At 30.5% G+C, this 15,918-nt stretch overlaps 1 protein-coding gene across 1 annotated transcript; it reads left to right on the forward strand.

Annotated features, from left to right (window-relative positions):
- Nucleotides 1-216: 216 nt before the first annotated feature.
- LOC129292296 (protein RADIALIS-like 3) lies at nucleotides 217-9,831 on the forward strand. The gene is made up of 3 exons (XM_054929874.1): nucleotides 217-428; nucleotides 3,366-3,432; nucleotides 9,691-9,831. The coding sequence occupies exons 1-3, from the start codon at nucleotides 217-219 to the stop codon at nucleotides 9,829-9,831; spliced, it is 420 nt and encodes a 139-aa protein (XP_054785849.1).
- The last annotated feature ends 6,087 nt before the right edge of the window (nucleotides 9,832-15,918 follow it).

The following is a 15,918-nucleotide window of genomic DNA, read 5'->3' on the forward strand; positions in this document are numbered from 1 at the left end:
AACCCTAATTACAATAATGCAATAATTGTTAAAGACTATACAAGTCCCTATCGATTGTAATACCTTTCTGTGATACATATTCTTTTTCCCACTGGTGGTCTCCTCCACCAGCCAGCAGCAGCTTATAAATGAGCAGCCAGGGCCATCTTAAGCATCATAAAGTACTTAATTTGACTCTCTGACGAACCTGATCTTCCTCTCTCAAGTATAGCAATAATGTCTTCGACTCGTTCATGGAGTGACAAGGAGAACAAAGCATTCGAAATGGCTCTGGCGGTTTACGACAAGGAAACACCAGACCGATGGTACAACGTAGCTCAGGCTATCGGAGGCAATAAAACCGCAGAGGAAGTGAAGAAGCACTATGATCTCCTCGTGGAAGACCTCAAGCGTATTGAGTCTGGCCGAGTGCCCGATCCTCCTTACAAGTAGCCAACCCAACACAGGTTTTTTTTTTTTTGGGGGGGGGGGGGGGGGAGCTTTACGGACAAACTTTACGTACGTATGGTGTATGTATCTTTTGTCGAGCATGGGATCTTAAATGCTTGATGCTTCACTTTTATAGTACTTTTAATGTTCTAATTCTATCCTTTTATTTGACCCAAAAAAAAATAATGTTCTATCCTTTTAATTGTTCTTTGTTTTTTGGCTTTTGACATTATTAGATTTTATATAAAATCAGAAATATTTTGATATCTCATGGTGATGGAAAGATATTGTTTTGCATTTTTTACAATTTTTTAACGATATAAATCAAAACTGCACTATTTCATGATTATAATATATTAACGTGTCTTGTATTTTATATAGAATTCGATGACAAAAAATAAGAAAAAATAAGTAGAAGGTTAGATATTACAAGGTCATCTTTCTTATTAAAGAGATTTGTGTTTTTTTTTTGGGGTTAAAATAGTCAATTATTATTAAGAAACAAATACAATAGTACAAAAAGGAGAAAGCAAGACGCCAAAGTCATTTTGCAAAGTCTGCAAATGCCATGGTGTCAAAGTATAACCCTAGATAAAACGTTTGTAAGAAAACTTGAGCAAACAAATTCTTAACGGAACCAAATAAACATCATATGAAGAAGTTTGAGAATCTAAAAATAGAAGAGTTTGCTGTAAAACAAGTAATTAGAGCTGCAATTTTCCTATAAGTCCTTTCGAACGATATTCCCATTTATAAACAGGACTAGTCTTCCATTTGACACATTTTTGAATGGAGCAAAAATTATTATATCGTCAAACGTTCGTAAATTCCATCAACCAAAATGCATAGAATCTTGCATACAAATCCGACCACAAAATCACAGGAGGTGAAGATTGTAGCAGCACTTTCTGGAATGAACTTGCATGGAAATGCTCTGTGAGGCTATCAAATATATATATATATATATATATATATATATATTGTGTTCTGGATGTAGCTTGCGAGATAGCTTCTTTCGGACTAAAATGTTTCCCTACAAACCAGATTTGATTGCAAAAAGACCATAGTATATTGAGAATAAAGAATGGTAAAACCACACATTCATACACTTAAGATTGGAAGACTCGTTTAGAATAAGAAGTTAACCAACAAACGAGCCATTGGTTTAAATCCCAATTGGCACAAGAATCAATTATACGAGCAAGGATGCTATCAACCCAACAAGCTCTAGCTAAAGGACATTGAAGATGTGGAACAGAGACTCAGTTCCATCACAACAGAAAGGGCAAATCTCAGCGATCTTGAGATTCATTTTCTTTAAAAAAGATGAAGTTGGTAACCTATTCCAAGCAATTTTCCAAGTAAAAATTTTACTTATAGGAAGTCAATTCACTACCTCAAAATATCCCCTTACTTGACAATTATTTTAAACAATATTTAATAGTTTTTAACTATCAAGTAATGGGGCGCCATGTATTTATTTGACGGTTAAAAACCGTCAAATATTTTAGACATTACTTGATGGTTATTTCAAGATAACTGTTAAGTAATTATTTAAACATTTGCATTTCAGGTCTTGTTGTAGGACTATACTAGATGATTATTACAAAATAATTGTCAAGTATTTCACAATATTTGATGATTATAAAGAAGGAACTGTCAAATATTTTTGGCAAATTCTGTTCATTATGTTGCCAAAATACTTGATGGTTATTTTTAAATAACCGTCAATTAAACTTAAACTTGACGTTTGTTTCGAAGTTACTGTTAAGTATTTATGATTTTTTTTTTAAGTTGATGGCTACTTTTCAAGCAGGCTTCCTGCAAATACAAAGCAATTAAATATATATACTAGCCAGCTAGTAATAAAAAATAAATGAGTCATTATTTATATTAAAGTTACTATCCAAACATCTTTAATTTCCTACATCTACCTATACCCTAAACTCAAAGCCATAAAAAATCTACAGTTTTATTTAATTTGCAAGCTAAAATTTCAAAACTAATTGGTCTCCAACATAAAATTAGCCAAAAAAATGGATGTGTATACCAAAATTGATTGGGCCTAACTATTGCTACTATCCACATGTTAATATGGCTTAAACTACCTCTTCAAGAGTTTCCTCTATATGTGCAGTTGCATACCGAACATAGTAGGTATTCTCGAATTACTGTATGCAAAGAGTTACAACAAATTCAAGTTAATAACTATCTAACAAAAGTTGATAAAATTTATAATTTAAGTATCACTAAATTTAATATATACCTTGTTAGGTAATGTGGTAGGGGCATAGGCGATAATTTTCTTTAACAATCTTATCAAGTAATAGCCATAGTCATTGCTCTGATCTAGCTAGAGCGGACACTATAAAAAAAATCACATATTAATGAAATTATACTTAAAAGGCTATGGTTTGTTGATTAAAAACTCAGCCCACTAGGTTTACTTGAACTGTTACTCATTTCTCATAAGAGTCCAATGCCCTTGAGCTGGGGGACATGGTCTTGTTGGTTACAGTATGATACAATACCACAACTTTAAGAAGGAAGTAAAGAATAAATGTTAGAAATATTATATATATATATATGGATATTAAAATAACAATTGATAAAAATTCAACTTACTTATTAAAAAGTTCCACTATATCTAGCCTTTTGCTTAGTTCTTTGTTAAAAGGATCGAGATATCAAATTTTTAGAGCTATAGGGTTAACCATAATAAGCATCCAATGCCTCCTAATAAAAAATAACAAGTATTATAAAATAAGTAAATATAAAAACTATTTACTTGTACCAAAAGTAGCTAGAAAGTGGCTCACCCTTGGCAATATTAAGGAGTGAGAAATAAAGTATTATTGTCTACTCTCCTATCTTTGAATTGATTTGAAAGCTGCCTTATTTGATTTTTAAGAGCTTTCTTTGTAATTTCATTACAGGCAGAGACATCGTTGGGGATTAATCAACTTGAATCTCAACTTGAGGCTGCCAGGAACTACAAATGAGGTACAAATGTAGCTTAGGTGAAAAAAATAACCAAGTTAATACACGCACGTGCACACACACACACACAAAATTTGAGTAATTAATTGAGCACTATCAAAGAAATACCTTATGTAGGAGATCATCAGACTAGTGCTGGCCATTTCGTGCTTAAGGATTTTATTTAAAATTTTATCTCAAACAACTTCAAATGAGCCCAGTCAGCCATATAGCCTATCATTAAAACTAATGACATCCCCAATCGCTACTTAACGAGCCATCCTTGTAGCCATCACATATGTCTCAAGAGAGGCACGATATTTATATTCTACAACTGGCACCAGTGCTGTTGGATATTGTGAAAATATGGTTAACTCTTTGGTATGGCCCGACTTACCTTTTAGCTTACTCTTCCTTCTCAGCTGCATGATAAAAAAGTTAGATATTTATAATTATATTATAAAAGTATAAATAACTATTTAAATCATACAGTTTTCTTTGGAGGCAATGGGTCCTTTATCGGCTTTGGTGTTACCATCGTTACAAGGTGGCTAGGCCATACAACGAAGCTCCCTACTGCACTCACACCATCTGTGCCTTATCAATAGGAAGTTGGGGTTGATTGCAACAAGTAGAGAAACTTTGACACAGTCGGGTGGGAGGTGATGATTATGGATCATGTCCCCAGAAATGTTGTATGCACACTGTGTTGCAACCACTCTACATTTAGGAGTATCTACAAAACAGTTGCAATCATTCTCGTCCTAAAGAAACAATAACAATCAATTTCTAAAATAAAAATAATTAGACAAATTCATGAGATAAAACATATTACCTTAGGAAGTTTTTCTGAAGGGATTGTACAGCTATCTTTCTAACTAGGGCTAATCTCACCCAAAATCCTCCTAATGACTTGCCCCTTCAGTAACGTGTCAATTAGTGCTGCCTGGGCTAGTAGTCACTTCTTCATAATGGTTTGCTCTTCTCTCAGCTCTTGGACCTTAGATAAAGAAGTTGATGTTTGCTTATTTCTCTTGCCAAAATATTGCTTCTTTGTGACACTGAAGCCAATACCCCTGACATGACCAAGTTAGTCAACAATTCCTAATGCCATGACCAAGAGATCCTCATGCTCAGGAAGCTTGCTCTGTGAGACTTCCTCAGAGATGAAATCTTGCGCAGAGTAAATATGATTAGTTTAGATGTTCATAATCAATTATTAAGTAATAGATAAGTATAATACTTACAATTTTTTTAGTAACCTCTTTTACGCAGGAGTTATCAATAATTCCTTCTTTATTAGTGCGTGCTAATGCCTATAGCTTATGGCGGGGTATGGTAATATCTGATCCCTCCTCTTCTACTTGTTTCTATTCAATGCCTGCATATCCCAACCTCTCTGCTTTATAAGGATATTTGTTCTTCGCTACTCTCTCTTTATTCTGAGTACTCAATTCCTTAACAAGTTAATACCAAAAATTTTTGTTAGTACATACAATCAATAAATAACACCAAACTTGAAATTTAAGAAATACTAATACCTTGAATTCCTTCTTAGGTTGTGAGGCAACAAAAGAATCCCAATTCTCTTATTTTACCAAAGGCTATAATAGGGGAAGAACTCAAGCTACAAATTCAACGTCAGGATCTTTCAAATATTTTTGTGTAATGGAATATCTAAAAGATGATAGTGCCCTTCTAGCCTTTTGTAGGACAAAATCTTTCCTACTTTCGTCAATATTAAATCCTGATTGCAAACTAAAATAAACAACATATTAAATGCATCAATTTTAAAAATAGTTTATACTAAAATATAATTAGTAAAATGTAACTTATTGCCATAGTGTTCCAAACAAGAGCCTTCGTGGCCTCATCTACTTTGCATCATGATTTTATTGTGATAGGCACGGTAGTCTTTGCCATTATCCCAATATAACTTATGAATTTTGATGATTTAATTGATTGCCCTTTCTTGTTCCATTGCACATCAATTTTTTTCCTGTAGCTCTTGTTTTTGTTATCTCTTCTATTATCGTTAAGCCTTGCTAGATGTTATTATACTTCTGCTATTGCTTTTTCTATGTACTTGAAACTTTAGTTGAATTTGTAGCTGGAGTTAATGGAGTAGTATTGTGAACACCATATTTTATCCATATATTTTTAAACATAAAAAATATTAAAATTTAACTAAAAAATGAAAAATTAATAATATAGATAAAATGAAAAAAAATTAATTAATAGGGTTTAATTTTATTTTAACCTAGATAATCTTTTATTGGTTAGAATTTTATTTCTTTTAGTTCATTAAAAACCAAAAAAAATATAAAAATACAAAAACCAAATTTAATTCTTTTATAGGATTATTTTTTGTAACACCCTCAAATTTACAAACTAATTTTTCGTAAATTATTAAAAACCATTATCATGGTAGAAAATTTTTTTGTTTTTACCATGATACATTCAAGACATACCACAGGTCTTAAAATATCCCAAAAACAATTAGAACCATGAGGGATAGACATGATCCTCATGGCATGATATTCAAATCAGAGCATAAATCAAGAGGGACAGACATAATCCTCTTGATCATATAAATATTTTTAATAAAAAGGATTAGAGTTTACATGCTTCACAAAGAAGATATGTCCTAAGTTGGCACAAGATATATTGTATAATCCAAAATAAGAGACAACGTAAAAGATGGTGTCTCATACACCATAATTACACCTCTGGTGCTTTCTCGGCCGGACTCGCTCCTGTAAAAATATTAATTACGGGGAATGAGACTTAAAAGTCCCAGTAACCAAAAATTAATATGTAATGATGCATGCGGATGTAACTAATCATGCGATTGCTAAGTGGGCACACAAAACATTTAACCGAACAATACTTTCAAACAAACCGAACAAGTATTTAATTTGTCTGACTGCACCTTATATCCTCCTTTCGCCATGCTTGGATGCCAAATCACCCGACCAAAGGTGAGTTGGACCAAATGACACGCCACTCATTGGGTCCAATGAGGGCTTACCACGTGGTAATAATTAACCGAACAAAAATTCTCATTAACACCATATATTAAAATACCCTGACAAGTCATGTATCATTCTATCCAAACAGAAATATATCCGAATAATAATATCTCATCATGATAAATAAAAATAAATTTTTAACCCACTTGGCAATAATTTCAAACAAGTATATATATACAGTATTTATTTTCATTAATTCATAATTTTTCCAAATAATAAAACAACACATAACCATTCACAAACACACCCATCACAACACATTAATAATGGTTACCTTGTGTCTTGAATAACAAGTTCTCCTTCACAACTCCTCTTTCACCACTATCTTTGTCAACACAATCTACATAGCTATTTCATAATACTATATATTAATTTTATATTAAAATACATAACTCTAATTTAAAGAGTTAGAAAGTCTTAGATCTATAATCCATATTAACACTAATTTAAGATTTATGCCTCATTTAACTTCCCAAATTCTTTTCTAAAATTCTCATACCCTAATAAACTATTTTTAAGCCTCAAATTACTTCTAGTATCATAATTTCATCCTTTTATATTCTAAAAATTCGTCCAAAAATAAATTAAAAATTTCATAATTATCCTGAAGCCTCAAATCACCTTTCTATAATCTCAAAAATACCTATTCATACTTAAATAAATATTTAATAATTAGAGGTTTATTCCTACATCTCAGATTCCACATAAATTCAACCATATAGATCTAGATTTTAACTCAAAAATTCTTAAACATGAGTTTCAACCTCAAGAAAATATTTTATAATATTTATTATATCCCTAAGAGTTTTAACCTATATTTTTAATCCATCATATCATCAGATTAACTATTCTATAGAAAAATCATAATCAAAATATTTACTCTATCCTACAAAATAATCATATCACTAGAAAGCTAATATTATTTAGAAAATAACTATAAAATTAATTTTGTAATTAAATAAATTTTCAAATGCTAATCTAAATAGGAAAGTTAGAACATATCTGAAGAAAAAGAAAATAATCCTCCCTTGCAAGAAAACGCCGAGCAATGTGAGAGGAAGAGAGAAAAATAATATAAAAATAGAATTGTGGGTCCCAAAATTATATTAAAAAAACTATAGGTCTGAATTTAATTATTCAAACCTTTGAGCCATAAGTTACAATTTCCTCTAAATTGCATCTTAGCCTCTCATGCTTCCTAATGCACACACCCCCTCCTTTTTATACATGAAGGCACCTCTTCTCTTCCCTCATCTAACCAATGTGGGACTTAGAAACAACAACCTTTCACCCCCCCTTTTTTTGTTCCTTCTACCTTCTCTCTTTTTTTTAAACACACACATAAAAAAAATTATTTATGTATTATATCTTAACTAAATATTGCTTATGTGGTTTTAAATTTAAATTTTTAAATTCATAATTAAATACCTAACCATAATATTATTTCTAAATAACCTCAAATAATATAAATTTCTATTATTATCATTTTTTTCTCAAAACCTAAATTCCACAATTTCTTTATTATATAAAAATCAGGATGTTACATTTTTCAAAATAAAATAAAATAAAATAAAAGAGATAAATAAATTTAACCTCTCTCAAAAATCAATTTTAAAAAGTGAGGAGAAAATATTACTCAAATATTTTAAAATCTCTTCACCAAATTATCTAGAGCTGAGAAAAAGGGCCAGCCCAGGCTCGGGCCTAAAAGGGCCAGCCCTTTTAAGCCCGAGTTCCCTTTAAGACCTTGACATATGAAGCCCGGCCCTTGACATAGCGGGCTCAGGGCTGGCCCTTCGGGCTTTAGGTCCTTTTAATTATTTTTATTATTTTTAAAATTTTTTAATCAAACAAAAAATTACTTCATTCCAATATAATACCCAATCAATAAAGGTACAAAAAAACAAATCAAATAACATTTAAATGAACTAAAAACATAAATAAAATAATAGCAATATAATAAGTAATGGATTGGCTAATCCAACAAACACCCAATTGAAATTAGACGAGATTGAGCCTTGAAGGACTAAGATATAGGACTAGGAGACCAAGGAAAACAAAGAGCATGAGCACAATATGTGCATCAGATAGAACTTAGCTCATGAGTCACGAATGCACGAGCATGATAAGTGATAGGAGGATTTAGAAGATCGATGACAACGAGTCAAGCATTATTGAGATTTAGTTCTTAGGAGGGAGCATTATCAGAGTGAGAAATAAGGACGACTAAAGAGTGAGCAAAAATAAGAGTAAAGATGACTTGTGAGTTACGATGACAAGGAGTGGAACAGGGATGGCGATGTGATAACTTACTAAAGAGCAAGGACAACTTGTAGCGGCAAAAAGGAGAGAAGCATATTGAAGAAAGAAGAGTAAATGTTGAACTGAATGAATCATTATTGTGGATCTAGATGAATTAGAAGATTTAAGGTTGTATTTTTTTTAGAAAATAGCAGCTAAGGATTTCTGTATGAAATTTATATTAATTAAGAATCAATTGTTGTCAAAACCTGAATGAAAAACAAGCTATAATGAACTATTGTTAATTTAAAATAAGTTGTTATTAAAACCTAAATGAATACTTATTGATAAAGGCTAACCCGAATCCATAAGTATCCACTCGAATTTTGACAATAAGTGATCCTTGACTAATATAATTTTTGATCAGTGATTCTTCATTGCTATTTTTCCTTTTTTTTGCCTTCCATCCTCAGTAGATATGGGCTGATATGTGATGTGGAGTAAGATTTAGTTTAAAAAGAGTAAAAATCATGAGAATTAATTAAAACAATATGCATATGCGGGCTTAAACGGGCTGGCCTGACAGGCTCGGCCCATTTTCTCAACTTTAAAATTATCTCAACAATTAGAAAATTATGAGAATCAACTTCTTGAAAATTAAATATTTTTAAATTCTTACAGATCTGGTTTTTCCCTTATATATATATCTATAAAAAATCTAAAATTAAAAAATAATAATAAATAGCACCTGAAAAAAGAGTTATGAATTTAAAAAAAATATGTATGACTAAAAGGTTAAATGCATACCCTTCTTTCATAAACGATGCCCTTTCTTTCACGATAGGAGACACTAACCACACACGCAAAGAAAAGGAGCAAAGGTGGCTCACCTCTTGGTTCTCCATGGTCACATCTCAAAGGTCAAAAGGCAAAGTTAGGCACACAAACACCTCTTGCTTTATACGTAAGCGCTAGAAAACTCCTTTCTTGCTTCTACTTTCTGGATTAGATGGCAAAGTTTAGCAAGAAAAGGAAAGACCAGAGTCGTACATTGAAGAAAAGTGGCATTGATAAGGAAATCCGACATCTTGTGATGAAGGAGAAGTCAAATTGGGTCAAAGATTCACAGATTCAGGCGATTCATGTGTGATACTCATCTTCTATATAAAATAAATTCAGGCGATTCATTTGAATAATATTTCCCGCTTCTTTTAAGTTCTTATATGATTGACATGAGTTAGTATAGGGTCACTAGTTGGTTAACTATAAAATCCTGCATGATCTCATGCACTTTTTATAGCTCTATCATTTTTAGGCTTCCAAACACTTGGGAATCAAACATTGGTTGCATACAAACTATGGAAATTTGTTAAGTTGAAATCTTTTTGTTCACAGCAATAGGTGGAATTGCTCTAAATGATTTTCCCTTAAGATTTTAATATGCATTAGAAGTTGTTTTGGACTTTTACTCTTTTAAGAAGAACTTGATTAAAGTTCCATTAGCTGTCTTTATCAATTTAATTTAGTTTTAGGCATTTTCCCACCATGGTTTTCTCTTAGACATTGAAGAAAGTTGTAGTTATTGGGTCAATTGTTGAATTGTATTTTCAATATAACTCAAGTGATGTTGACTGACTGTTATCGATTAATTGTCTTTGATTTAGGTTTTGGCTTATTCTTGACATTAGTTTGATTGTTCTTTTTATTCTTCTCCATAGAATTCAGTCCATGAGTTATTGGAATCAATTTTTTCCTTCAAGCCTTTCACACATATTACGTATTCTTGACTTTTTGTAAAAGAAGCTCCAAATTTTTCTTGCTGTCCTAATTAGTTTGAACTAGTTTTTGGCATACTCTTGTCACGTTTTTTTTGTCGCAAATAGGAAGGAAATGTTGTGATTGTTAGATTAGGTGTTGAATTAGATTTTAAATACTTTTTCTAGCATGAAAAAGCATATGTGTGGTTGCATGCTTCTAGTCTCTATATATCAATCTAAAGGTCCCTTACTTGTCTACAGCTACGTCATAATAGGACAAGCTTCATTGCACTTTCTATTATTATTGTGTGTTCTATTCCAATGTTAGTATGACAAGGGTTGAAGAATGACCTGGATTTGTCTTACAATTGAGATAAAAAATTGATGATGAATTAGGGGTTATATTTGCTAATTATTTATTTGCTATGTGAGATTTTAAGGGTCTTTGTAGGCATTTAAAATGATTTAAAAAAGTGTAAATCAATAAATTTTTGTAGATATGAGAATAAAACTTATATATTAAATATGGATTCCAATGGCTCATTATTCAAATTAACAATTTTTTATATATAAGTTAAATCAATTAAAATCATTTAAATGGTATCATGTGAGATTTGAAGAATCTTCATAAATATTCAGATGAATCACCTTATTATGTGGAATAATAGGTTCTTGCAAATATCACGATTATTAGTTCATATAATAAACAACTAAATGGATTTTGTAAATAATGATATAATAAATATTAAAAAATAATTAATTAAATTAATAATAATCATTAGATCTTTTGGTCACATGAGATTTTTAAATCTTCGTGAACCTTTAGAATAATCATCTTATTGTGTAAGTCAATAAAGCTTCGCAGGTATAATGATTAAGATTTCTATATTTAAAAATATAAGATGAATATTTATGCATTAAAATATATTTTAAAAAATATATTATTTAATCCTTTATTGTGTAAAGATTTTGAATCTTCGCAGATATTTAGAATAATTATATTACCGTATAAATTAATAAAATTTTACTGATATAATGATTAAGATTCCTTTTAAATATATATATATATATATATATACGTGCTTAGAAATTATTATTAATACTTAAAAGTATGAGTAAAATAAATTAAGTTGTTATACTTTTTTGTTTTGTGAGAATTTGGAATTTTCACAAATATTTAGAGTAATTATATTACTGTATAAATTAATGAGGCTCTGCAGGTATAACAGTTAATTTTTCAAAAAATAATAAAATATAAAAAAGATAATTTTAAACTCGTTTCCTTTTTCTTATTTCAAAATTTCAAAATTGAGAGGATAATTGAAATTAAATTACATTTTGTAATTTAAAATACACATACCAAAATTTTAAAGAATTGTTTTAGTTGCAAAATAGTGAATTATTTAAGTTCTCTTCAAAAAATATTTTCACCAACAAACTTATAATCCTAAATTACATGAACTTTGATCCTCATCGTAGGATACAGAGGTCTTAAAGTTTAATTTTGAGTCAAGTCTTCCCTTGTAAAAAAATAAATATTTCTTATTTAATTATTATCATTTTTTATATCAAATATGTGAATAAGAAAGGAATAATTAAAATAACTTTAAAGCCATATTAATTTAGCACAATTAACTTCAGGTGACCATTCTCACGAGCGAGTGTTATGGAGTGCCTAATACCTTACCCACACTCAATTAACTCCTAAACTTGTTTCTGATTTCACAGACCATCCTTATTTCCTATAAACGGTTTCCTAAGATTATTCTTAAATTTTAGTGGCGACTCCCATTTCGCCTGTTTTTGCTCCAAAGGCTAGAATCTCCGCTCTCGCACGCCATCTGCATCGCATTTTTAGGTGTGATAAGTATTAATAGACTTGCTATCGGAAGCCATTCATCTGTAAAGAAACACAATTAAATCAAGCATTAATCAACTTAAACAAAATTCATATAATTAATTCAAACATTAATCAACTTAAGCAAAATTCACACAATTAATCAATTTAAACAAAATTCACACAATTAATTCAAATTTACATGTTCAAGTCGCTCTTTTTTGTTTCCTTGACTACTTTTTTTACTTGCCCCTCTTTAAAATATTTTCTTGTTATACTATAATAATTTACCCCTTTTTGAAATTCAAATATTTTCATTGTAATCATTTCTCATGTATAGAGCATCATCTGCAGTGATATTACTTTGATTTGATGTCCCTTCAAATGGGTCATCCTCAACTGCTTCATCTTCATTTACTTTTTTGTTTAACAAAGAATAGACCATCCTTTATTAGCAGATTAGGGACATAAAACACTTGTTTAGCTTGTTATGCCAAAATAAAAGGCTCATCTTTATACCCTTCCTTGCTCAAATTCACTTGTAAAAATTCAAATTGATAATCAAATTTCAAGCCATTTTTATGATCAATCTACTTGTACTTAAAGACTAAAACTTGAAAGGATATGTAATCTAAATCTCATATATTCTCAATTACACTAAAGTATGACATGTTTGCATAGATAGGATTTTTATCCTTAGTACTAGAAATATGCATGGAATGAGTTATAAGAATTACGTCACTATTTTGCATCATGCTCCTATTATCGTGCTCATGTGTGCCTATTGACAAGGTATGTAGCATAAAAAATGACTTGCCTGCTTGGACCATTAACTAACCATATCAATTTTTCAGAAACTGAATTAGAATCAACATTTAACATTTGAAGAATGTGTTGGTTAAACCATCTTGTAAAATGTTTATTGTGTTCCCTGGCATATCAAATATCTGATCTATTAAAGTTATCCCTCTTAAGTTCAGTCATATGCTTATCTACATACCCTTCAACCTTTTCAGTATTGTGCAACACATATAGGCAGGCATGCTCCCACTGTATACTTGAGATGGTAACGACTTTGTTTCCCATTATCCCCTCTCTACCTGTTTTACCCATATGTCAAGTACTCGTTATAAAAGTCAATAGCCTCTTCACAAATATATCATTCAACAATGCAAACTCTAATTTTTCACATAGCCTTTCAAAATCTTCATGTAACGTTCAAGTGAATACATCCATCTTAAATAAGCAGGCCCACACATTTAAATTTTCTTAACTAAGTGAATGGTTAGGTGGATCATAACATCAAAGAATGCCAGTGAAAAATACATCTTAAGCTCACATAATGTTAATATAATTTGAGCTTGCAACCTCAGCAACTTATGTAGGTTAATCACTTTACTACAACTGGACTTGAAAAATAAACATAACTTATTGATTATCCCTTATACTCTAAGGGGTAAAATTGCACAAATAGCCATCGAAATGAAATCCTCCATTAAAACATGAAAATTGTGAGACTTTAACCCCTTCAACTTTAGATATTTCATTTATGCAAGATTTCTAATGTTTGAAGAGTAGCCCTCAAGGACTTCAACCATATTAAGAAACTCACAAAATATAGTTTTCTCTTTCTTTGATAATGTATGAAACAACCATCAAGTATTATATATTAGACGACTATTAAGAGATAGCCGTCAAGTTTATGTTAAACATACTTGACAGTTTTTTCAAACAAGCATCAAATATATATATATATATATATATATATTTCAAAAAATTCTTTTTAAAATAATATAATTGATACTTGTTAAAGAAAACCGTCGAGTATACCAAGCCTATATGTAACAGTTACACTTTGAGAAAGTGTCAAATATTCTAACGTGATATATTTGACAGTTATTTACTTATAACTGTCAAATATATGTATATTTACTTGACAATTGTTTTGAAACAACCGTGAAGTATTCTCTATCTATTTTATTTGTCACTTTTCTTTAATAACTATCAAGTATGAAGCATCTTGTTTTAGTAGTTCTATGGTAGTGATTACTCTACCAAATTTTCTTTAATTATTTTTCTGCTTTTGTTATCATTAAATTCTATATAAAATGAGACATATTTTGATATCCCAGGGTGATGGAACCATATTGTTTTACATTTTTTTTCACGATTCTTTTGAAGTATATAAATCAAAACTCCATTATTTTATATTATAAGATTATTTTATATTATAAGATATCAAAATGTCTCTTATTTTATATAAAATTTAATGATAACAAAATTAAGAAAAAATAATTAGAAGGTTGGGTATTACAAGGTGATCTTATTGTTAGAGACTTGTGAATGTTGCGCAGGGACAATGCATGTAGTGTGTACCTTTGATGTGTAATGAAAATTAAATTTTAATGCATATGCATACCATCATGGCCATGCCATGGAGTCAGATTTTACACTTTCTTGTTGAATTCTCCTATTGGTTGTAATGGTGGGAATGGGTCGGGTTAGGCCCTTATACACTGAGCCAGGGCACGAAGAAGAGACTTTCTCTCTTACATCTGGCTTTTAGTTAAATTTGCCCTAAATTACCAAGGTTTAGAGCCTATAAAAAAAACCTAATTTTTTAATGTAAATTAATCCTCAAATATTTAACAAAGTAAAATGTTCAAATTTCACATGTATTTTTTTCATATATAACGTACGAATAAAAAAGCATAACACAAATGCTGTAAAATATGATAAACTAATTGTTTAATGAAACCTTTTTTATTTTTTTTCAATCTTTCAATCACACATGCAATCAAACAGTTTAATAATAAATATTCATCCTAAAAAAAATAACGTGGAGCTTCCATTTTATATGGATGAAATTATTTTGTTATTCAATTTCCTACTTTCATCTGCAAAAGTGTAGCGAGTGCTCATGTATATGATTTAATCAAGCATCCTAAAAAATCTGAGTATTACCACTAGCTACTTGCCCAAATTAATTTATAGACTATTGTGTGGAGTTGTTATTACTATACTACAAGAAAAAATGACTTTTTATCACTATCACAAGTCGCTGCTGAAGAGTTACCACTAAAAATCTGATAACTAATAGTTTTTGGCAATCATAAACACAATCGTTGCCAAAAATATACCTTTAGCGGTGACAATTGCCGCAGCTAAAGGTATACTTTTGGCGGCAATTGTATTTGTTGCTGTCAAAAACTATTAGCAAATAAATTTTTGATAGCGATCTTTTGAATGTGAAAAGTTGTAGTTAAAAACTTTTAGCGATAACTTTTGGCATAACAAAAAGTTACTGCCAAAAGTCATTTTTTACAATAAATAAAAGAGTCATCTCATATCAGGTCAGCTAACACCTTATGGCACACCACCTACCATGTGCGCACTTCCTCATGCTATGGTGCATGCAAGATCACCTCGCCATGTGTGCACCACATACCACATCACCTGACAACTTATGCCAGGTCAAGCCATGTCACCACCACATGCTACATCACATATTCATTATAAAATATGCTCAAGTCAGAATTTAAGCTCTTAACCTTCACCTCCCAAGCCTTAAATCATTCTTTTTTATCAATTGAATTGAAATATACCTACAATTATTATATACAAAATTAAATATATATTATTT

Source organism: Prosopis cineraria, unplaced genomic scaffold (assembly GCF_029017545.1).
Source record: "Prosopis cineraria cultivar Desert tree isolate PC_DT_omini unplaced genomic scaffold, ASM2901754v1 PC14, whole genome shotgun sequence".
Taxonomy (NCBI): Eukaryota; Viridiplantae; Streptophyta; class Magnoliopsida; order Fabales; family Fabaceae; genus Prosopis; species Prosopis cineraria.

Coding starts and splice junctions, on each gene's coding strand:
- LOC129292296 (XM_054929874.1), top strand. CDS start 217: ATGTCTTCGACTCGTTCATGGAGTGACAAGGAGAACAAAGCATTCGAA. Junction 429..3,365: donor GTGCCCGATCCTCCTTACAA/GTAGCCAACCCA, acceptor ATTTCATTACAG/GCAGAGACATCGTTGGGGAT. Junction 3,433..9,690: donor TGCCAGGAACTACAAATGAG/GTACAAATGTAG, acceptor TTTCTGGATTAG/ATGGCAAAGTTTAGCAAGAA.